This window comes from Acinonyx jubatus, chromosome C1 (genome assembly GCF_027475565.1).
Source record: "Acinonyx jubatus isolate Ajub_Pintada_27869175 chromosome C1, VMU_Ajub_asm_v1.0, whole genome shotgun sequence".
In the NCBI taxonomy this organism is placed as follows: domain Eukaryota; kingdom Metazoa; phylum Chordata; class Mammalia; order Carnivora; family Felidae; genus Acinonyx; species Acinonyx jubatus.
Window position 1 is genome coordinate 23385074 of NC_069381.1, and position 24095 is coordinate 23409168.

General features: G+C 43.9%; 1 protein-coding gene across 5 annotated transcripts in view; it reads left to right on the forward strand.

Moving 5' to 3' along the window:
- Positions 1-24095, forward strand: part of ZCCHC17 (zinc finger CCHC-type containing 17) — a 60937-nt gene that overhangs the window by 31005 nt on the left and 5837 nt on the right. For 3 of the 5 annotated variants that reach the window (XM_053210441.1, XM_053210447.1, XM_053210458.1), the window contains exons 5-7: positions 1506-1597; positions 9414-9514; positions 11291-11436. In XM_053210441.1, coding sequence (XP_053066416.1) covers positions 1506-1597; positions 9414-9514; positions 11291-11436 — 339 coding nt within the window. Of the gene's footprint in view, positions 1-1505; positions 1598-9413; positions 9515-11290; positions 11437-11903; positions 12084-20436; positions 20820-24095 lie in introns of those variants that run through there. The other 2 variants (XM_027059833.2, XM_027059834.2) reach the window with 2 other exon arrangements.

The following is a 24095-nucleotide window of genomic DNA, read 5'->3' on the forward strand; positions in this document are numbered from 1 at the left end:
ATTATTGATCCTAATACCTGGCACCATGCAGTGTGAGGGAAGTGAGAAAAGTCTGAAGGACCCTGTTAACAGCAACTCCCTTGAGGGCATGTGGGCTGCGGGTGTGGGCAGCCTACAGGAGAAATGTGATCAGACGCTGAGACCTCCACCAGAGAAGGGCCGGGGCAGATAGGGCTGAAAGAGACGCCATTCAATAATGTTTGAGTGCTTCCATGAACTAGTCTGAGGGGTATAAGAGCGAAGCAGACCTAGGTGACATCAGCTGTTATGGAGCTTATACAGAATGTAACTGGAAGACACAGACATTAAAATGAGTAAGTATATGTATAAAATAATTGTAAGTTAGGGGTGCCTGGGTGGCTTAGGATCTGAGCCCTCTTCAGATCCTCTGTTCCACCGCCACCCCTCCCCTGCTTGCACGTGTGTGCTCTCTCTCTCTGTCTCTCAAATAAATATAAACATTTTTTTAAAAATTGGAAGCTCTAGTAAGTGCTGTAATGGGCTCAGGCAGCGTCAGAGGTAGATTTAGTGGTCAGGCACAGGCTCTCTGAGGAAATGACACATGAGCTGAGACCTAAAGGGAAAGGCAGTGGCCACGTGAGAAGCTGGGATAAGCATGTTCGAGGCCAGGAGAGCAGCTGATGCAAAGACCCTGAAATGGAGAAGGGCTGCAAGGGTCGGAGGGAGCAAAAGAAGACCAATGTCGGGGCGCCTGGGTGGCGCAGTCGGTTGAGCGGCCGACTTCGGCTCAGGTCACGATCTCGCGATCCGTGAGTTCGAGCCCCGCGTCGGGCTCTGGGCTGATGGCTCAGAGCCTGGAGCCTGCTTCCGATTCTGTGTCTCCCTCTCTCTCTCTGCCCCTCCCCCGTTCATGCTCTGTCTCTCTCTGTCTCAAAAATAAATAAAACGTTAAAAAAAAATTTTTTTTTCCAAAAGAAGACCAATGTGGCTAACAATCACCTTTCTGTTTAAAAATGCTCTAAAAATCAATAAATAAAATTTTTTAAACAAGAAAGAGAGAGAGAGAGAAAGAAAAGAAAAGAAAAGAAAAGAAAAGAAAAGAAAAGAAAAGAAAAGAAAAGAAAAGAAAAGATGCTCTAGACCAAGTCCAAAGGAGGATCTAGTCTAGTCTGGAATGTTTCAGAAACCCATTCTGGGCTCATGGGTCTCTGAACTAATCCTTATGCTGAACTTGAAAAATGGCTTTTATTTTTCTGCCTGGCTACCTCCACAGGCCTTGAATTTCTGAGCAGCCATTTCTGTCTTTCCTCCCCAGAGGAACAAAAATAAGGTAAAAACTACTTCCTACAGTTATTCTGCCACAAGATCTATTTATCCTCATTAGCACTCCCAGTGCTAGGTCCCAGTACAGGACCTCAACCATTAGAGGAGCTCGGTGTTTGTTATGATGATAAAAGCTTTGATTCTTAGTTTGATAATTGTAGATCATCAGTCTAAATGATGTACTCTTAACTTTTGGTGACTTTGCCTTTTGTCTTTTACAGATGAAAAATGATAGGATAAAAGTGTCCCTCTCCATGAAAGTCGTCAACCAAGGGACTGGGAAAGACCTTGACCCCAACAACGTTATCATTGAGTAGGTAAAAGGTTTGGAAAGGCTAAAATCCTTCTGCTTCTCAAACTAAAGAATGCTGTAGTGAATCAGACTGACCTGGGAACTCTACCATATATAGTCTCTGATATTGAGGAGTTAAGTAGCCTTGGTGATATTTGGATTTAGAGGTCTAAAGTGTAGGTCACACTGTGCTGTGTAGAGTTCGAGGATGGAATGCTAACATGCCAAGCTCCTAGCACAGAAGTGCTCCATCAGTGGTTTTGTTTCCTTCCCCTTATTCTTTCTGCGTTAGCCCTTTAACCAGTCAGCCAACAAGCATTCATGAGGCCCCTGTTCCTTGTGTCCTAGCACTGGGGCTCAAAGAAGACAGAGACCATGTGGGAGGGTAGGGTAATCTAGAAGCAACACATCTTGGGATAACTGTGTTCTGAACACCACATCTTAGTTTTATTGGCTCTTCAGACCTTTCATTTAGGAATGGAAGATTTGCTATCCGTGTAGACTAATGTCTGGTGATACAGGGCAATTTGCTATCTGTCTCAAAGTCTTTCCTGAATATATGCCAGTGGGATTTCTGATTAGAGGTTCCTAGTTCCCTCAGGTTCCCTGAAGGGTTTATGAACTGTTTCCAGTATTTCAGAAAGCCAGCCAAATCATGCATTTACCTTCAGGTTAACCATATGTTAGAGCACCTGGGTGGTTCAGTTGGTTGAATGTCTGACTCTTGATTTTGGCTCAGGTCCTGATCCTAGGGTTGTGGGATCGAGCCCTGCATCAGGCTCTGTGCTGATCTTGGCGCCTACTTGGGATTCTCTCTCTCTCTTCCTCTGCCCCTCTACCCCACTCGCACACACGCTCTCTCTAAAGAAAAAAAAAAAACCATTATTTTATTGCTTTTGATATTGTTAAAATAGCACATTGTTTATCTCAGGCTAATCAGGTGCTCTCAGTGGAGTTATGTTATTGATTAATTTAAAAAATAAGAAAAAAATAAATGTTTGTGTGGGATCTTGGTGGGGAAAAGTTTGGAAACCTGTGTTTATAGTTCTAAGCAAAATCAGTTTGATGTTTATTTTGGAGAGAGAGAGACACACAGAGCACGAGTGGGGGAGGGGCAGAAAGAGAGGGAGGCACAGAATCTGAAGCAGGCTCCACGCTCCAAGCTGTCAACACAGAGCCCCATGTGGGGCTTGAACTCACGAACTATGAGATCATGACCTGAGCTGAAGTCAGATGCTTAACCAACTGAGCCACCCACCCACACGTCCCATAAGCAAAATCAGTTTGGATACATAAGAGTTTTACCTAAAAGGGAAGGAATTGATTTTTATTGGATACATACTATGTGCCGGGCATTATGCAAGGCAGTTTACATACATTTGTGTATCTGATTCTCATAATAACCTCCAAATGGGTATTATCTTCATTTTACTTTTTATTCCTAGTTTTGGGGGGCGGGGTGTTTTTTTTTTTAAGATTTTATTTTTAAGCAATCTCCACACCTATTGTGGGGCTTGAACTTACAACCCTGAGATCAAGAGTCACATGCTCCATTGACTGAGCCAGCCTGGTGCCCCTGGATTCCTAACTTTGAACTTAATGCTTGGTGATAAATAATTTGCCTGTGGTTAGTAGCAAATTATAGTGGGTCAAGGACCTGAATCTAGGTTTCCTTGACATTAAGGCTAATGCCTGTTTTTGACACATGATGCTTCTAGCTGTTGCATGTGACTTAAGAGTTTTTCCATATTTCTATAGTTTTGTCTCCAAATATTGACATTTGTAAGTCTGATTATTGACAGAATACTTTTCGGTTACAGTAGAAATGTTTTATAACTCAGAGCTCAGTAAGGTTATTTTAAGTTTGGCATTTACTTGGTTTTGGGGGTGTCCATGTTTCTGTGTGTAGGCTATTTCCAGTAATAACCAAGTGGCCAAACAGTAACTTGTAAACTATTTCTAGAATTGCATCCAGGAAAGAAGCATGGTATAGTGGAATGATAAGAGGTTTTAGAGTTCTACGTAAAGCAGAAAGAGTCCTAGTTCTGCTATAAGCTGATGTATGGCCTTGAACAGACCACCTTGAGTCTCTGAACCTCAGCTTCTTCACTATCAGTTGGAGAGAATGATACCTACATCTCAGAAATGATGGAATGATCTCGATACAGTCTTGTTTGTAAAGAGCCAGATTAGCATCTAGTTTACAGTAGAAACTTGACAGATGGTGGCTACTTGTAGTTATTGGGGTTTTTAAAAATTTTTTTTTAATGTTTATTTATTTTTGAGAAAGAGAGAGAGTGTGAGCAGAGTAAGGGCAGAGAGAGAGGGAGACAGAATCCGAAGCAGGCTCCAGGCTCTGCACTGTCAGCACAAAACCTGATGTGGGGCTTGAACTCATGAAAGAGATAATGACCTGAGCCAAAGTCAGATGCTCAACGGACTGAACCACCTAGGCACCCCTCTTTAATCTTGTTTAATCTTTATTTTTGAGACAGAGACAGAGTGAGAGCAGGGAAGGGACAGAGAGAGAGAGGGAGACACAGAATCTGAAGTAGGCTCCAGGCTCTGAGCTGACAGCACAGAGCCTAATGCAGGGCTCGAACTCACAAGCCGTGAGATCATGACCTGAGCCACTCAAGTGCCTGAGCTACCCAGGCACCCCATTGTAGTTATTGTTTTCAAAGATCTCATTTTTCTCTGTGGTTAGCACACCTTTTCTTTTGAAAGAATTTGTAAGAGCCAGGAGAACAGGGGTTGCACCTCTTTCTTATCTCCCATCGTGCCTGATGCGTATCGCTCATTTAGCTGGGGCTTTCTTTTACTCATTCATTCAACAATTATCTTAGAGGTTCGTGTTCTACATTAGGTGCAGTGGCAATACCAAGGTTTCTGCCTAAGGGCCTTAGGGCCTAGTGTAATGAGATCATTATGCAAATAACTTTAATAGAAGGCAAGTGGGATAAATGCCAAAAGAATGGATTAAAGGAAGAATTCTAGGAATTAGCTTAAAGAGGACAAGTGAGTTTCAGTCCCTGATGGTTAGAAGAGAGGTTGCATTTGAGCTAGGTCTAGAAGAATGGATACAATTTTGTCAGGCAGCAGGGAAGGGAGTGCTATTCCATATAGAAGAAAGGGGTTAAGGAAAGGCATGAGACAGGAAAACACAGGGCACAGTTAGGAGTCTTGTTTAAGAAAAGAGGGGGGTCCAGCCACTCCAACCAGTATGGAGGTTCCTCAAAAGATTAAAAATAGAACTACCCTACGACCCAGCAATTGCACTACTAGGCATTTATCCATAGGATACAGGTGTGTTGTTTCGAAGGGACACATGCACCCCAATGTTTATAGCAGCACTATCGACAATAGCCAAAGTATGGAAAGAGTCCAAATGTGCATCGATGGATATATGTGGATATATATGGATATATGTGATACACACACACACACACACACACACACACACACACACACACACACAAAATGGAGTATTACTCAGCAATCAAAAAGAATGAAATCTTGCCATTTGCAACTACATGGATGGAACTAGAGTGTATTATGCTAAGCGAAATTAGTCAGAGAAAGACAAATATCATATGACTTCACTCATATGAGGACTTTAAGACACAGAACAGATGAACATAAGGGAAGGGAAGCAAAAATAATATAGAAGCGGAGGGGGACAAAGAGACTCTCAAATATGGAGAACAAACAGAGGGTTACTGGAGGGATTGTGGGAGGGGGGATGGGCTAAATGGGTGAGGGGCACTAAGGAATCTACACCTGAAATCATTGTTGCACTATATGCTAACTAATTTGGATGTAAATTAAAAAAAAAGAGGGGGGGTGTGGTCAAGGTCTAGTAGGGCTTAAAAGGTATGTTGGGGTCAGATTGTAGAGAGCTTTGACTTGACTATCAGCCAAAGAGTAGTAGTAATTTTCTTAAAGCCTTTGAGGAGGAGTAGAGGCACCTGATCAGATTAATCTCCCCTCATGTCCCATTCTCTAACCTTGCCTTCTTATGCTCAGTGTCCTCATGCTGTCTCCAGCCATCCAGTCTGTCAGCTGCCTTTTGTTTTTCATCAATATATGTCTTACATTTCGTCCCTTCAGTCCCAGTGTTAAAGTGAATCTGTAAATGGAAAGGGTGAAAGACAGTTTCCAGGTAGGTTTAGCCAGTGTAGCATAGTCTTTTAGAGGAGTATTTATGGGGGACAGCTGCGTGGGTCAGTCTGTTAAGCATCTGACTCTTGATTTTGGCTCAGGTCGTGATCACACGGTTTGTGAGTTTGAGCCCCGCGTGGGGCTCCGCACTGACCGTGTAGAACCTACTTGAGATTCTCTCTCTCTCTCCCTCTCTCTCTGCCTCTCCGCTCATGCTTTCTCTCTCTCTCAAAATAAATAAATAAACTTAAAAAAAAAAAAAGAGTATTTATGGTTCACCACTGTAGTTACCCGTGTGTATGTCTCCCTCTGCTGCTAGTCTGTTAGCTCCTTTAGGAGAAGGACCATGTTCTGTCATTTTAACATACTTACTCGTATCCCTAGTACTCGCACCGATGCCTACCACTTAATAGTTGAACTGAAAAAAAGAAAGTTTAATTCAACTATGTGCACTGGATGGATTGGAGGAGGAAACTTGGAGGCAGGGAGACCCGTGAGGGGATTATTACCATTTAGATGTGATGTAGTTAGAAGCCTAAAGCAGCACGATGACAGTGAGCACAGAAAGGGAGATGTGGTAAATGACACGTTTGTTGAATTGAGTATTAAGTGGGACTTACGTTTAGCTTCTGGTATGTTAGGACCCACAGAATATTGGAATTGATTATAATGAGGATTTGTTTAAGCTGCAGCTCATAATCACTTGAAACTCAGCTCGGCAGACAGGGACATCTGAACGCCATGAAGTGTGTGACTTTCTCAAGTTATGTCCCCAAGATCCTGCCCTGGTTTTTAAGAAAAATGAGTTTTATTGTGGGAAGAATACTTACCATGAGATCTACCCTCTTAACAAAATCTTAAGTGTATTTATGGTATTGTTTACTAGGTGCGGTGTTGTACAGCGGGCTCTAGAACTTAGTTCATCTTGTTTAACTGAAACTTTATGCCTCTTGACAAGTAACTCCCATTTCTCTCTCTACTCACCTCACCTTTTTTTTTTTTTTTTTTAATAAGTGTTTATCCATTTTTGAGACAGAAAGTGTGAGTGGGGAAGGGCAGGGGAGGCAGAGCTTCCAAAGCGGGCTCTGTGCTGAGATCTTGCACAGAGATCTGCGTAGAGATCTTGATGTGGGGCTCAAACTTACAAACCGTGAGATCATGACCGAAGTCATGACGCTCAACCAACTGAGCCACCCAGGTACCCGTTTTTGTTTTCGTTTTTTTAAAGATTTTATTTTTTTAAGTAATCCCCACACCCAGCATGGGGCTTGAACTCACAACCCCGAGCTCAAGCGTCACATGCTCCACCCACTAAGCCAGCCAGGTGTCCCCTCACCTTGGTTTCTGTAACTCAAGCTTTACTCTTTGAAAGGACCCTCTCCCATGACCTATGCTAGACAGTGACCCCCTATTCTTTGAGTAAGATTATCCTAGGGCAAAAGCTGGGGATTTGAGCAGACATTTTCAGAACTTAGGACGCTTGTCTGCACTGTCCCACTAGGTAGCCACTGAGTTACGTATGGTTATTTAAATGTAAGTTAAAATTAAATAAAATTTAGTATCTAATTCGTCAGTTACACTAACCACATTTTAAGTGCTCAGTAGCCACAGATATAAATATTAGTCAGCAGTACAGACATAAACTTGGAGAACTTGTCCATCATTGCATTCTGTGGGACAGCGTTATGTTAGAGAACATGCTTGCTGTTCAGATATCGGGAAAAGTCAGACATGGACTTTATCTTTGAAGTCCTGCTCGGGGTAGGAGGGTGAGCCAAAATGTAAACAAATGTAACAAAATAATCAGAGAGTAAACCCGTGTGGGAGCACAGAAGAGTCATTAACTCTGCCTGTGGTAGCAGGGAACATGTTAGAGAAGATGTGTGTGAGCTGAACTGAAGAATGACCAGGACAGAGTACGGAGTATCTTGGTCTTTTCTGTTTCCTCTCTTGAGCCTGCATATCCCATGAAACTGTGAACTAAAATATGTGAGGTGGGCAGTTTTGTTCTGCTTTGATATGGTCATCCTGCATTTCTCTGGGTGAGGGGGTGTTTTTGGCAAAATATTTCTGGTTTTGCTGGACTCTCTAGAGACCTGGAGAATAGTTGGAAAAGCTTAGGTGAAGTCAGTGTTCAAAGTTAAAGAGGTTTAGGTAAAGAAAAAACATTTGGGGTCAAGACCACAGAAATTTCAGCATTCACTCATTGATGTGGTCGCTTGCTAAGCCTTGGGCTAAGGTGCTGGGAGAACAAAGACAAGTAGGGTGTTATAGAAAGGGCTCACAGTCCAGAGAAGAAACGTCAGGGCATCAGGCTATAAAGTGTGATGTGCACTGGGACTGAAGTGTGTTTGACTACAGTTTCAGTTTGAAAGAAAGAGTGATCGAGGGTAACACTGCGATCGAACATTCCTGAGTGCCCACTCTGTGCGGGTACTGTGTGTTACAGTAAAGGTCAAAGCCATGACAGCTGGTAGGAGTGTAATTGGTAAACGCCACGGAAAACCGGCCGGCAGTGTCTGCTACGGCTGATGCCCTACAGCCCAGTATACTGTTCCTCTGCTCCCTGGAAGTAGGCATTTCCCAACAGAAATGCGTATATATCTGTTCACTGAAAGACGTGCTAGAAAGTTCACAGAAGCACTGTTCCTGATAGAGACTACTCAGATACCTCTCGACAGCTAAATACTTTGCAGCAGTGAGAATTGGTGACGCATAAGTGCACACAGCAATACAGGTGAATCTCCCAAACAAGTGAAAGAAGCCAAACAGAGAAGCGTCTGTACTCTAGGGTTCCCTTCACATAATTTACAAAAATCCATGAAACTATGCTGTTAGAAATGAGAGTAGCGGTTACCCTTGGGGGAGGCATGGTGACTAGCGGGGCTTTGGAGGTGCTGGCCACCTTCTGTTTCCTTGTCTGAATCCTGGTTTCCTGGGTGTGTTCAGATCGTGAAAGCCGGTCAAGCTGTATGCTTATGAACGCCTTTTTGCACATATACGTTAGTAGTACCTTTAGAACTTTTAAGAAGCGCTACAGGAATGTGAACAAAGAGATGAATTCTGGCTGAGGGCTCGGGAGAAGACCTGATAGAAGGAGAGATGGTCATTGACTGAGCCTTGAGATGTTTGGGGGTGGTGAGGTGGGAGGAGAGAGGGGAGGCAGCATTTCAGGGGGAGGGAGCTGCCCAGGTGAGGGCAGCAAACCATCTGGAGAAGGCAAACTAAACCTGTTTGGCTAGAGCATCTCGTACAAGTAAAGAAGGGGCCAGAGAAGCAGGTTAGAGCCAGACTGAGAAAGGCCTCAAGCACCAAGGTAAGGGATTTGGACCTGATTTTTTAGGAAGCCTTTGGAGGTCTTTTAAACCCCAGGAGTGACCTTGTCATGGTTATAGGGGGCTTAGTGAGGTGAGTAATTATAGCTTTATCCTCTGTGCTTCGGTGAGCTGAAGTTGTCTCATTCATAATTATTAATTCAGAGCCTGTCCTGAATGAAAAAAATCATCTGTTTCATGGCGCTGCTTTCACTGCTTGTCTCCTCATGCACGACGCTTTTCCTTCTTTTTTCCTTCTACCTGCCAAAAAACAAAACAAAAAACCAGTATACGGCATTACCTTCTAGTATCTCTGGCACATCTCTTAAGAGGGCCGTCAGTCAGTGTCCTTTTCGTTACAGGCAGGAAGAGAGGCGGAGGCGGTCCTTCCAGGATTACACTGGGCAGAAGATCACCCTCGAGGCTGTCCTGAACACCACCTGCAAGAAGTGTGGCTGTAAAGGTAAGGTGAAGCCTCTGCCGTGCCAGTCCTCCTCTCCTTGTGATGGCCCCTTACTGGATGCGGGAGGCCGCCTGGTTTGCGTGTGGCTCACCCTGCTTTTTAGTCTGGCGATGGCCTCACCTGCTCCTGCTGTTATTCCTACTAGACTCTCACCAGAGTTCCTGCTCTTCCTGTTTCCTTTTCGGAATGCTGGCCCCGCTGAATACTATACTGTCACCCCGCTCCCCCTCTTCACGGCTGATGCCCTGTCCAGGCAAGGTCCCCATGTACTACGCCAGGAGGGGGGAGAGTGTTGGATTATGGTGAGCACTGTAAAGTTTTACCTCCAAGGACCACTATTATTCTGCAGAAACGAAGTGACTTGGAAATATATTCCTCAGGGATCCAAGTCAAACCCTTTCTTGCTCCCCTCTTTATCTCTTTAACTTCAGAGTTCCAAATACAGTACCCTTTGAGTAATAAAGAACACAGGCTGGCCTCTTCCTTGAAGCTGCCTCCTCAGGTTTCTTCTAGTCTTACTCGGGTGTTAAAGAGCTCACTCAGCCTGACTTCCCTCTCCGGAGCTATCATGAGAGGGACTGCCAGCGTCTCATTTCAGAGTGACCTCAATTTGTCACCCCATCTCCCTTGCCTTCCTTTTACCCTTCTCTCTTGAATTTTCTATAGCAGATTTGTGCCCCGATTGTTGTGGTGGGGTTTAAGCCCCTACTTACCATTAATGTAGAGGGAGGAAGGGAAAAATGACATTGAAAGAATACCTCCTCAGGGGACTTGTGGGAACAGTCCAGATATTTGGAAAACTTAATGCTGTATTCCCCTTGCAGGCACCATCCAGCTTCTGGATTCAGAGTTGCAAAGTAGTTGACACAGAGCTTTTTGATGATCTCATGGGATCATCTGTGCCCCCGAAACAGGGTCTGTAGCAAGCTTGGACAAAACCAGCTCCGTGGCAGCTGTTAAAGGGCCCCCTGACAGCACATTAGGCTCCCTAATGTAGGAGCCTAATGTGGGGTTCTCTTACCTTCGGCTTGCGTCCTCCAGGTGTTACGTGGGGCAGAGAATATAACACGCGGAATTGGGCCCAGTCAGCAGAGACCCAAGGTGGTCGGTCTTGGTGCAGCCAGAAGAGCACAGCGCAGGGAGGCAGGAACCGGGGGTAACTTTTAGCTCCGCTGCTCTCTTTGTGACGTTGAGCTACTTCCCTACCCTGGGCCTTTATATCCTCTGCACATGCGGTGTTGGATTTGATGAGCTCTAAGGCCCTTGCCAGACCTGACCGTCTGGATGTTGAGTGCCCCCAGGCGACTGCCTGTCTCAGTGTGTTAGCTCGGAGGCGAATGCCACCTTCCTGCCGGCTGCCTGAGAGCTGTCTTCCTGTAGGGCTTGGCCTGCCACTCAGCTCCCTCTGCTAAGCATTCTCTCTGGAGCAGCCTTTGGATGTCAGGAGTAAGTTCCAAATAGATCTTCAAAAATAACTAAGCCCCATTGCTAGTGGAAGGAAGCACAGACCTGCTTCCTCATCTCCTTTGCCATGTCCACAGGAGTGCCAGTGGTTCCCCCGGCTCTAGGACCAGATGCTGGCCTGACTCTGGCTGCGTGAGCGATGCCATCTTGAGGTGCCAGAAAAATCTGCTCTGAACCCAGCAGCCGCTCTGAGCGAACTCAGTCATACCTCCTGGACCAGCTAGCCCCTTGCAGGAGCCTCTGGGGAAGGTCCACATGCTGAGCAGAGAGGCTCCTTCTCCCCTCCTTACCTCTTCTGCCTCTCCTCTGCAGGCCACTTTGCAAAGGATTGTTTTATGCAACCAGGAGGGACCAAATATTCTCTGATACCAGATGAGGAAGAGGAGAAGGAAGAGGCAAAGTCAGCAGAGTTTGAGAAGCCTGACCCCACGAGGAATTCTTCTAGAAAAAGAAAGAAGGTGAGTGCTGTCTTTCATTTTATTTACCATACATTTTTGAGTTGTAAAATGAAAATGTACCTTCTGCAGAAATTTTAGAAATCCCGAAAAACATAAAGAATATTATGATCTCCTGTAATCTTTTTGCTGGGTAATGATAAATAGATAGCTACATCTACATTTAAACACAGAATGATGGACGTACTCAGTCTAGTTTATATTCTACTTTTTTCATTATACTTATCAAAATCATTTTCTCGTATTTTTAAGTGTTCTTCAAAAACTTGATTTGAGAGCCACATATGATGCTCTACCCTATGTCTGTATGATGGCTTATTTAATAATTTTTCTATGGTTGGATATTTTATTACTTCTAACCTAAACCTTTGGCCACATCTCTTAATGTTTTCTTTGGATGAATTCCTAAATAAGATTACTGAGTTAAGGCCTTGAGGCTCTTGATACATTGTATCACATTGTCTTTCCAGATCCTACTTAACCTTTCAGTGGTAGGTAAGAGGTCCTGTCTCACTGAGTTCTGTCTCCCATGTACTAATCACAGAACAATTCATAAAAAGACACTATTGTGGTGCAGGAAGAACCAGTTCGTTTGTCGCATGCCACACAGGGGACGACAAAAAACTATGCTGTGATTTGGTCAGGAAATAGTTGTTCTCATATTGTTTAATAATTTTCTAATTGTGGCCAGTTATTGGGTTTTGGTTTTGGTTTTGGTTTTGGTTTTTCACAGCTTCAGCAAGCTTTTGTGGAGTGGTCTTTTTGTTCCAGGTAATACAACCCTAGGAATACAAAAACTGCCCTCAGTGGCATTACTTACAAATTAGGTATTACTTCCTTTTTGTAGGTGAGGAAAAGGTCTATTGTACCATTGTAAGAGTTAGTCAAGTGTATGAATAATATAATTCACTGACCTGCATATTTTCTCCATGGGTGATCACATCCCTCCTAAGACTTTAACTGCCTTGATGACTCCCGCATCCCTAACTACTATCCCATGGGTACCTCAAACTTGGGCTCGGAGTCCATCAGACCCAGGTTTGAGGCCCTCTGTGCTGCATACCACCTGTGTGGCTTTGGGCTAACTTCACTTTCTTAATTTTCAACGTAGGATTTTTGTGCTCCTTGATGACAGTGTTCTTTGCAAACGGATGCCCCAGCTCTCCAAAATAGATAGATAGCACTGACAGGTGCTCAATTAATGTTGGCTGTCATGACTAACATTCTTCTTCGGCCCTCCTCCCTACACACGCACTCACACACGCACACACACACACACACACACACACACACACACGACCCACCACTATAGAAACAACTCAAATCCCTTATTTCTGTCCTTCCATCTTGTATTACTTGTTTTTTTTTTTTTTTTAATTTTTTTTTTTAACGTTTTTATTTATTTTTGAGACAGAGAGAGACAGAGCATGAACGGGGAGAGTCAGAGAGAGAGGGAGACTCAGAATCTGAAACAGGCTCCAGGCTCTGAGCCGTCCGCCCAGAGCCCGACGCGGGGCTCGAACCCACGAACTGCAAGATCGTGACCTGAGCCGAAGTCGGATGCTCAGCCGACTGAGCCACCCAGGCGCCCCTTGTATTACTTCTTTTAATGACAGCAGTAACCTGCCACAAAGAAACCACCGTGTCATTTAATTTCCTCTCCTTTCCATCCCACGTGTAGTCCGTCACCAAGTCCTGTTGGTGGCACCTTCCAAATATTCAGTTCTCCTTCTTTCGCCCGCCGCCTCTGCCACGTGCGCATTCCCTCCCGGCTCTCACAGCCTAGGGAGATTTTATTTGCCCTTCGCCTCTTAGTTCCAAGTTCCCAGGCTTAGGTCTAGACATCTGATTTTTTTTAAGCGTCTCCTTATTTCACTCACTGCTTGATTCTTTTCATTATTATGCTTTTTTGCCCTGTGCTTTCACTCTCAATAATGGGGTGCTCCAAGGTTGTCTTGTTACTCCCTCTTCTATTCTCTACCTCCTCCCTGGGTAATCTCACCCCATCCTGTGGTTTTGAATCCTATTTATATGCTAATAATCCCCAATTAAGTATTTGTATCCTTGTTTTTGTCTAGATCTGTAATTCTGTCCCTGACTTTTTCTTTGGAACTTCACATTTGGAAATCCAGCTGTGTAGGGCCATCTGGGCAGCTCAGTCAATTAAACGTAGACTCTTAATTTCAGCGCAGGTCATGATCTCATGGTTCATGGGTCCGAGCCCCGCATCAGGCTCTGTGCTGACAGCGGATCCTGCTTGGGATTCTCTCTCTCCATCTCCCTCTGCCCCTCTCCTACCCTCTTCCTCTTTCTCTCAGAATAAATACACTTAAAAAAAAATTTAACTGCCCACTTAACCTCTCCATCTAATTGTCAAGTTTGCATCAGGCTTAAAATACCCCAAAACTCTTTTTTTATTTATTTGGGGGGTGGGGCACAAGTGAGCAAGGGGCAGAGAGAGAGAGTCCCACAAGGGGCAGAGAAAAAGAGAGAGAGAAGCTGGGCTCACCCAATGCAGGGCTCAAGCTCATCCAAAACAGGGCTCATACTCACCCGAAGTGGGGCTCGTGCTCACCTGATGTGGGACTCCAACTCAGGAACCGTGAGATTGTGACCTGAGTCGAAGTCAGGTGCTTAACGACCGAGCCGCCCAGGCGCCCCACCCCAAAACTCTTGTATTTTCTACCCAGAACTGCTCTTTCCACATTCTGCCCTATCTCCGTGAATAGATCACCACTCACCGAGTTCCTCAAGGCAAAATCTGCAGCCTTTGGATTTGGTGTTAATGTTGTTTTCTTTAAATTGTGGTAAAATATCCATTACATAAATTTTACCATCTTCACCATTTAAAAAACTTTTTTTTTTTAAGTTTTATTAAGTAATCTCTACACCCAGTGTGGGGCTCGAACTCAGGACCCCGAGATGAAGAGTCACATGCTCTTGCCACTTTGCCAGCCAGGCGCCCACCGCCTTAGCCATGTTTAAGCATACAGTTCTTTGGCATTAAGTGCAGATGGTTGTCCTCACCGGCACCCGTCTCCAGAACCATTCATTTTGCACAGCTGAGACTCTGTACCCATTAAACACTAACTCCTCATTCTCCCCGCCCGGCACCCGGGAACCACCGTCCTGTTGTCAACTGAGAAAAGGGGCAAAACTGAAAAAGAGCAAAATCCTTTATTTGGGGTCTCAGAATTGCAATCTGGCGAGCACAGATTTTGGAATAACCAGAGAAGTGTCCCACTCATCTAGGGAAAGCAGGGTTTTTTATGAGAGAGATGGAAATGGGGTAATTACATGATTTAGGTAAAGAAGAGAAGAAAAGAAAGACCCAGCTAGTTTGGGGTTGACCGCTTGAGCCACTTCTGATGACTCTCTTATCGATTATTTTACTTGCGCTATCAAATGAAACTGGCCCTGGTATGTATTAATTAACTTTACTGTCCTCATATGATCCGAATACCAGTTGCCATGTTGAAATTTTATGAGCAACCGCCTGTAAGACAATTGACATTCTGTCCCAGTTCGAGCGTTCATCAGTTTGGGAAGGAAAAAAGAGCTTCAAAATGGAGTCTCTTATGTCCAGAAATGTCATACAATTCCATAGCACTTTCTGTCCCTAAGAGACTACCATAGGTGCCTCAGGTAAGTGCAATGACACAGTACCTGTCTTTTTGTGACTGGCTTATTTGACTTAATAAATTTTCCTGAGGGGTCATCCATGTTATAGCATGGGTCACTTTCCTTACGTTTTAAGACTGAATAATATTTCATCATGTATATATACTACATTTTGTTTATCTATTCATTTTGTTACTGACTTTGGGTTGCTTCTACTGTTTGGCTATTGTGAATAATGCTGCTATGAACATAGTTGTACGGGTATTTCTTCAAGGCCTGCTTTCAGTTCCTTTGGGTATATACCCAGAATTGGAGTTGCAGGATTAGTGGGTAATTCTGTTTAGATTTTTTTTTTTTTTTTTTTTTAAGGAACCACCGTACGGTTTTTCACAGTGACTGTATCATTTCACATTCCTACCAGTAGTGCACAAGGGTTCCATCAGGTTGTAGCGTTTGGTGATTGTCATTTAGGTAAAAGTAGATGATGGTGTTGTTCAGTTCAGTTCTTCCATGTCTTTTCTCGTTTTTTTCTCATTTTTAAAAAACTTCCAAGAGAGGGTTGTTAAGATATCCAATCAGACCATGTGTCTTCCTACTTAAAATCCTTCAGTGATTTTCCACTGTACTTAAAATAAAATCCAAACCGCCTCCTTGAAAGCAAACTGTCTAACCCCACAGCTACTGCTTTTAGCAGGCAGTGAATTATATCTAGCTAAAGCATTGTTTCGTCTCTTGATGTATTTTTATTTTGAGAGAGAATGTGCACGAGCAGGGGAAGGGCAGAGAGAAGGAGACAGAATCCCAAGCAGACTCTGCACCACCAGCCCAGAACCAGATGTGGGGCTGGATCTCACGACCCCGTAAGATCATGACCTGAGCTGAAATCAAGAGTCAAGATGCTTAACTGACTGAGCCACCCAGATGCCCCTATGTATTTATTTTTATAGTTCCCTTCTACTTACAGCAAGGGATGCAGGCTTTCTATTTATAGTTATTGTTATAAAGTTTCCCTTTTAAGTAAAACTTTTTTGTTGTTGTTGTTTTTAAAGTAAAACTTCTTAAAGTAAAAAGAAAAGTAATAAAATTTTAAAATTTTAAGTAAAAAATTAGCAGTTTGTAAACACATGGAATAAAAATTGTGGTCATATTGTAGGAATGACTGGCACTTGGAAAACACTGATTTAGAACTGTGGAGATATTTTTCTGTTCGGTACTGTTCTCCTGTGAACCAAAGAAATAGAAACTTACAAAAGCGCCTGCTTGTAGCACTGTCTTCTCGGAGCCTCTGCAAACCTTCAGCACTGCCACGTTTAGCCTTGCTCCCTCACAGAGGCAACCCCAGACCCATCCTGTCTGCAGTATTGCTGATTTTTTAACGCAGGGCTTGGCCTTACATACCTTTGTTTTTCATGCTAGTGTTTCCAGAGCCTTCTTCACAGAGGTCTGAGGACTTGATTTAAAGAGGAGGGGGGGGGGGGGGGGCGCCTGGGTGGCTCAGTTGGTTAAGCATCCGACTTCAGTTCAAGTCATGATCTCACAGTCCATGAGTTCAAGCCCCGCGTCGGGCTCTGTGCTGACAACTCGGAGCCTGGAGCCTGCTTCAGATTCTGTGTCTCCCTCTCTCTCTGCCCCTCCCCTGCTCATGCTCTGTCTCTGTCTCAAAAATAAATTAGAAAAAAATTTATAAAAAGAGGGAAAAGGGAAGTTTCCACTATTTTATAACATTATTCTTAATGTTGTAATAAGAATATTACGTGTACAGATAAGAATATGAAATGCACAACAAAAGAAAAGAAAGGCAACCCATAACCACACTCCTTTGCCAGAATTTATATTTAAAAAAAATTCTTTTAAGTTTATTTATTTTGAGAGAAAGTTGTGCATGCATGAGCGGGGGAGGGTCCGAGAGAGGGGGAGAGAATCCCAAGCAGGCTCCACGCTACCAGCACAGAGCCCGACGTGGGGCTCGACCTCACAAATCATGAGGTCGAAATCGAGAGTCAGTCGCTCAGTGGACCGAGCCACCCAGGCACCCCCAGAATATGTATTATTGTGGCACACTGCTTCTGTTTTCAGATGCCTGTTTTACCTACATGTAATAAACATGTATGTAGTTTTGTTTCCTGCTCTTTTTACTTTGCCATAAGCATCTTTCCATTTGTGTCAGATGGTCTCATGATGCTCGTTTGCAGTGCTATACAATATCAGGTGAATGTGGAGGGATTTGTGGAGGTAGTAGAGTGGCACTTTAGAACCTGGGCTATGAGACAGATTGCCCAGTTTCCAATCTTAGCTTAGCCACGTTCTCACTGTGGAACTTAGACTAATTACTACTAACCTTCTCTGAACACTGTTTGTTTTTAATGTTTATTTTTGAGAGAGAGAGAGAGAGCACGAGCAAGGGAGAGGCAGAGAGAGACGGAGACACAGAATATGAAGCAGACTCCAGGCTCTGGGCTGTCAGCACAGAGCTGGAGGCAGGGCTTGAACTCACAAGCTGTGAGTTCATGACCTGATCCAAAGTCCATGCTTAACCGACTGAGCCACCCATGTGCCCCGCTATGGGAATAATAAGCATCTCCTTCATAAGGTTGTTAGGATGAGGTAATGCCTGTAAAACTCTGAGCACAGAGGGCGGCATACAGCACAGCCCAGTGCATGTCAGCCATGAGTAGCTGGTGCTTCAAAATAGAGGCTTTGTGGTCAGAGACTGGGTTCAAGTAGACTAGGTTCAGGGAGTTTGTTACATTTTCTGGATGTCAATCCCTGATTAGATACAGGACTTCTTACAAATACTTCTTTCATTATCTGAATTGCATTTTCATTCTATTGATAGTGTCCTGTTTTTATTCCATATTTACATTTAAAAAAAACTCGTGGTGAAAACACACTTAAAACTTCCCATGTTAGTCACTTTTAAGTGTATGGTTTTTTGTGACAGTGTTAAGTACATTCACATGATTTTGTGTGTGTTTATTCTGAGAGAGAAAGAGGGGCAGAGAGGGGCAGAGAGAGAGGGAGAGAGAATCTCAAGCAGGTGCGGAGTAAAATCTCACAAACTGAACCAGGAGATCATGACCTGAGCCAAAATCAGAGTTGGACGCTTAACTGACTGAGCTACCCAGGCACCCTGTGATTATGTTTTGATGCACAAAAATTTTTATCTTGATGAAGCCCAGCATACGTATTTTTTCCTTTCGTGTCACGTGCTTTTGGTGTCACACTCAAGAAACCACTGTCAAAGCCAGTGTTACGAAGCTTTTCTTCTCCGTTTTCTTCTAAGAGTTTTACAGTTTTAACTCATACATTTGTTTAGGTCTTTGATCCATCTTGAGGGTTTTTTGGTATATGGTGTGGCTCCAAATTCTTTTTTTTTTTTTTTTTGCATGTGCATCTCCAACTTTCCCAGCACCAGTTTTTGAAAAGACTATCCTTTCCCCATTGATTTATCTTGGCATCATCGTTGAAAATCATTTAACTGTGTATGTGAGGGTTTATTTAGTTCTGGCTCTCTGCACTATTCCATGGGTCTGTATGTCTGTCTTTAGGCTAGTGCCACATGATTTTCATTACTCTAACTTTGTAGTAAGTTTTGGAATCAGGATAGGTCAGTCCCCCAACTTGGTTCTTCTTTTTCAAGATTATTTTGACTATTTGTGATCGCTTGAGATTCCATATGAACATTAGGATGGATTTTTTTATTTCTACGAAAAATGTTACTGGGATTTTGATAGGGTTGCATCAGATCTGTGGATCGCTTTGTGTAGTATTGACATCTTAACCATGTTAAGTCTCCCAATCCATGAACATGGGTGTTTTTCCATTTATTTGTGGTGTTCTTAATTTCTTTCAGCAGCATTTTGTACTTCTCAGGTTATAGGTCTTTTTGCCTCCTTGGTTAAGTTTATTCTTTTTGATGCTATTGTCAGTGAAATTGTTTTCTTAATTTCCATTTTGGATTGCTCATTGTTAGTGTATAGAAATGCAACTGATTTTTGGGTGTTGATTTTGTATTTCTGCAACTTTGCTGAATTCATTATTAGTTCTAAGAGTTGTTTCATGGAATCTTTAGGATTTTCTGCATTTAAGAACATGTCTACAAACAGGCCATTTAACTTCTTTAATAGAGCTTGATATTTGACTGCGATTCTACTTCTGTGTTCCAAGGATTGTTCTTTCTCTTTTAACCTTTCAGTGTGTAAATGATATTGTCAGATTCCTAAAGTGGTTCTGTGGCTGTTTCACTTCTGTGGGTCTTTGGTTAAATTGTTTTGCATTGCTTAATACATCTGGTACAATTAGTTTTTGCTCTGTTTCTTTTTTTTTTTTTTTTTTTTTTTTAATTTACATCCAAATTAGTTAGCATATAGTGTAACAATGATTTCAGGAGTAGACTCCCTAGTGCCCCTTACCCATTTAGCCCATCCCCCCTCCCACAACCCCTCCAGCAACCCTCAGTTTGTTCTCCATATTTATGAGTCTCTTCTATTTGGTCCCCCTCCCTGTTTTTATATTATTTTTGTTTCCCTTCCCTTACGTTCATCTTAAAGTCCTCATATGAGTGAAGTCATATGATTTTTGTCTTTTTCTGACTGACGAATTTCACTTAGCCTAATACCCTCCAGTTCCATCCACATAGTTGCCAATGGCAACATTTCATTCTTTTTGATTGCCGAGCAGTACTCCATTGTATATATATACCATATCTTCTTTATCCACTCATTCATCAATGGACATTCGGGCTCTTTCCATACTTTGGCTACTGTTGATAGTGCTGCTATAAACACGGGGGTGCACGTGTCCCTTCGAAACAGCACACCTGTATCCCGTGGATAAATGCCTAGTAGTGCAATTGTTGGGTCATAGGGTAGGTAGTTCTATTTTTAGTTTTTTTGAGGAACCTCCATACTGGTTCCAGAGTGGCTGCACCAGCTTGCGTTCCCAAGTTTTTGCTTTGTTTCTAAAGCTGCTTCGAAATGTGTATTTCATTTCATCAAAAACAGTTATTAAGGATCAGCTAGGTGTGAGGCTCTTTATGACCTGGTTAGTCAACCCATTATCCTACCCTCCACCTCACTTAGTAGAGGAATGGTCTGATGAACAATGACAGTAATAATCATCATATCTCGTTATTTTTTCAAGTACCTTTGTGTATTTGAACTTCTAACTTCATCAGTCATTTTTGATTAAAAAGTGCTCTAGAGAATTGAAACTGTGAAAACTACCCCCACCCGTTTCTACGAAGGTCTCATCTAGTGTTGTCTTTTCACCTCCTTGTTAATCCCTTCATTATCTTTTATGGTTTGTATTTCTTTAGGGCTCACAGTTTATAAAATATCCTCATGTTTTTTATTTTGTTTTATCCTTATCACTCCTGTGAAGTGGCCAGAGTAGGTACTACGGTTCCATTTTACATGGAAAATGGAGAGGAAGAGAAGCTGTCTCCCCTAAAGCACACGGCTACCAGAGATGGACCTACAGTAAGAACCAGGCCCTTGGATTGCACACCCTGTGTTCTTTTTTATATCCTGCACGTCAACCACTAATTCAGTTAGCGCTCTCTTTATTTACTCAGCAAATACGTAGTGAGTGCCTTATACATGTCATTGTATGTTGCTAGGAGCTCAACTTATCAGGACTCGTAAGGCCACTTTTTTGCTAGTTTTGCTCTGTCACCAACTACCCCTTAGCAACCATTTGACGTTATCTATTGATCTGTTTTCTCATGTGGATATATTTCTTTCTGTTCACAAGCATAAATCAAGATTCTAGGCCTCCTGTCTGTTTCCTTTTACCTTCTAGATCTTTTTTTTTTTTTAATACTTTTAAAAATGTCCTTAAGTAATCTCTAAAACCAACGTGGGGTTCCAACTCACAACCCCAAGATTGGACGTCACAAGCGCCAGCCAGGCTCCCCTACCCTCCAAACCTTTGATTCCAACAGGAGATTGACTTTCCTTACCAGCAAACACTTCTACTTGCGATGCAAGTTTTGGGGGTGTGACAGTGGCAGATTCAGATACCTGTTGCAGACTAGTTGGCTCTGGGAACCAAATGTGGGACCAGGTAGAGTCACCTGAAGGGAAATGCCTTTAGCAGTCCATGCTGCTGAATAAATTAGTGGGTAGCGGGAGTGCCTAGTGTGTGGAAGGCCTAGGCAACGGGCAAGTCACATGATATAAAGGTTATACACGACAGCTACACCCAACGGCTAATAGCAGAAGGAGAAAGATAAGCACCCAAGGTATTTCTGGGGACGAAGGACAGGCACCCACTCCAAGGAGGGGTGGTTATCGGATCCCATAGAAATCCAGCAACAGGAAATGAAGTGTGGTTGGGCCACTCAGAACTGGAACCAGAAAGTCAGAAATAGGCTATTGGGTTCTCATCTCTGCTTTTTTTCTTTCTTCTTTTTTTTTTTTTTTTTTAAATTATTTATTTATTTATTTATTTTGAGGGAAGGAGGGAAGGAGAGAGTGAGAGAGAGAGTGCATAAGCAGGGGAGAGGCAGAGAGACAGGGAAGAGAAGAATCCCAAGCAGGTTCCATGCTGTCAGCATGGAGCCCTAAGCGGCGGGTGGGGGGGGGGGGGGGTTAACTCACCAACTGTGAGATCATGACCTGAGCCAAAATCAAGGGTTGGACACTTAACTGACAGAGCCACCCAGGCACCCCTCATCTCTGCTTCTTTACTAGACTACTTCATTGTCCCACGTCTTTTTTGCAATCTGGTGAAGAGAATGTCTAACGCAAAGCTTCTCAGACAGGAGAAGGTGCTAGGCATGTTGGGAAACCAGAAAGTGGTCCAGGATAAAGGAAGGATGTCACCTGTTCCACATAATGCCTGGCATATAATAGGCATACGCTAGCTACCTTTGAATAGATAGATCCATAATCTCTGCTCTCAGTAGCTCTGTAGGTCCCTTGACTCAGTGAGACCTGCCCTTAGTTTGGAGCAAAGACTGACTCCTGTTGCTGTGCCAGTAGGTAATAATGAAGGGAACAGGGACAGGAGTATGAGAGCTTCCCGGCCCGAAGGCCCCCACCTCGTTTTATCAAATATACACACATTGGGGGGCGCCTGGGTGTCTCAGTCGGTTAAGCGGCCGACTTCAGCTCAGGTCATGATCTCGCGGTGTGTGGGTTTGAGTCGGGCTCTGTGCTGGCAGCTCAGATCCTGGAGCCTGCTTCCGATTCTGTGTCTCCCTCCGCTGCTTGTTCTCTGTCTCTCTCTCAAATAATAAAAACATTAAAATACACACATACACACACTGAATGCACGCATTGTCCAAACATCTAGTATGCACTGGTTTAGTCCTATAAACCCATTCAGTACCATGACAATTTTTGTCCAAGTGTCTGAAAATTGTGAGTCATTTTTGTTGGGCATAATTAGAACAAGAGGAAACTGTGTGTTGAAAATGGAAATGGGATATGAAGTGGTTGGTAAAATAGGAATAGCGGTTTTTGTTGCAAAACCCTGGGTAATGTTTCCATGAACCTGTGCTCTGTACGTTGCTGGCTTCTTTCACTTAACTGTATGCCACCGTGGATCTTTCTGAATCAGTACGATATTATGAGATAGCATGTGCCTTGAGGTAAGGCTGCCCACTAATTATAGTGACATTTAACTATATTTGATCCCCAGAATATAATTTTCTTTTGATGTGGCTACCGCAATTACTCTCTGCTGTACTGTATCCAGGAGAACAGAAATAGCAATGTCATTCCTTGGCTGCAGTGCTGGCTTTGTCCTCTTGTCCAGAGAACTTCTGGTGCTCATCTGCGAGAAAGAGGTGGTTGCCAATCCTGGGCCCATTCAGATAGAGCACAGAGAGCTGTCTAGAGTGGTCTACTCAGAAACCTTGAGTGATTCATTCCCCTTCTATGGAATGAAGTCTGAGTTTGAGACTCTTCACAATCTGTCCAGCCTCCCAGCATCATCTCTGACCAGTTCCTTCCCACACACAACTGTTCTTTAACCTCATTCATTAAAAGAGCGTCTGTGTGCCAAGCTCTGTTCTAGTCACTGCAGGGACAGTAGTGAACAAAACTGTAAGTCCCTGTCTTCACGGCACTTGCATTCCAACGGGGGTCACTGCCAATGAACTGGTAAGCAAATGCAGAGTAATACCAATATGCCAGGTAGTGCTAAGTGCTGTGGTGAAAAGCCTATTTGATTCTGAGAGAGGGAGTGCTGGAATGGGAGGATGGAGGAGAGGTGGCTCACCATCGCAGGCTGAGTGGTGAGGGCGGGCCTTTCTCAAAGCATCATCAGAGTGGGTATTTGGAGGAAGAGGGGAGGCAGGCTCCTCCGATAAGTGGAAAGAGTATTCCAGCCAGTACAGTAGCCAGATGCTGGGGATGATCTGGCATGTTAAAGAACAGTAAGGAAGCCAGAGTAGCCAGGGTGAAGCGAGGGAGGAGAGAGGAAGTTTGGGGAACCGGGTCATGGGGGGCCTCATAGGAGAGTGTGAGGACTGCAGCTGTCCCAGTAGAGGGAGGCGGGTGTCGTCAGAGCTCTGCCTGGAGACACGACGTGATCTGGCTTGCCGTTGAGGAGAGTCATCCCGACTGCTGTGTGGGGACTGGGCAGCGAGCTCGTTCGTCAGCAGACAGTATTCACAGTCCCCGTGAGAGGCGGTGGGGGTGGTGAGCAGGGAGTCGAGGTGGGGATGTATTTTGAAGGCAGAGCTGACAGAATTTGTTGACGGATTGGATGTGAGGTAGGGAAGAGACCAGTTGAAGAGCGCTCTAGAGGTTTTGGACTGAGTAACTGGAAGATTCGAGTTGAGAGGAGACGGAATGCAGAAGTAAGTAGGGGAGTGGGGAGCAGTCGGGGTTTGGTTTGAGTTGCTACATACGACGGTGGGGAGGAAAGCTGGAGGGGTGGCGTGAGGGCAGGGTGCGGCGGCAGTGACCCCGGCCAGGTACCCACGCGGACCCACCCACGGTAGGCGGTTGCATGTGTAGTTTGGAGTTCAGAGGAGAGGCCCAGGTAAGAGAGAGAAATGTGGGAGTCGACGCATACAGACGGTGTTT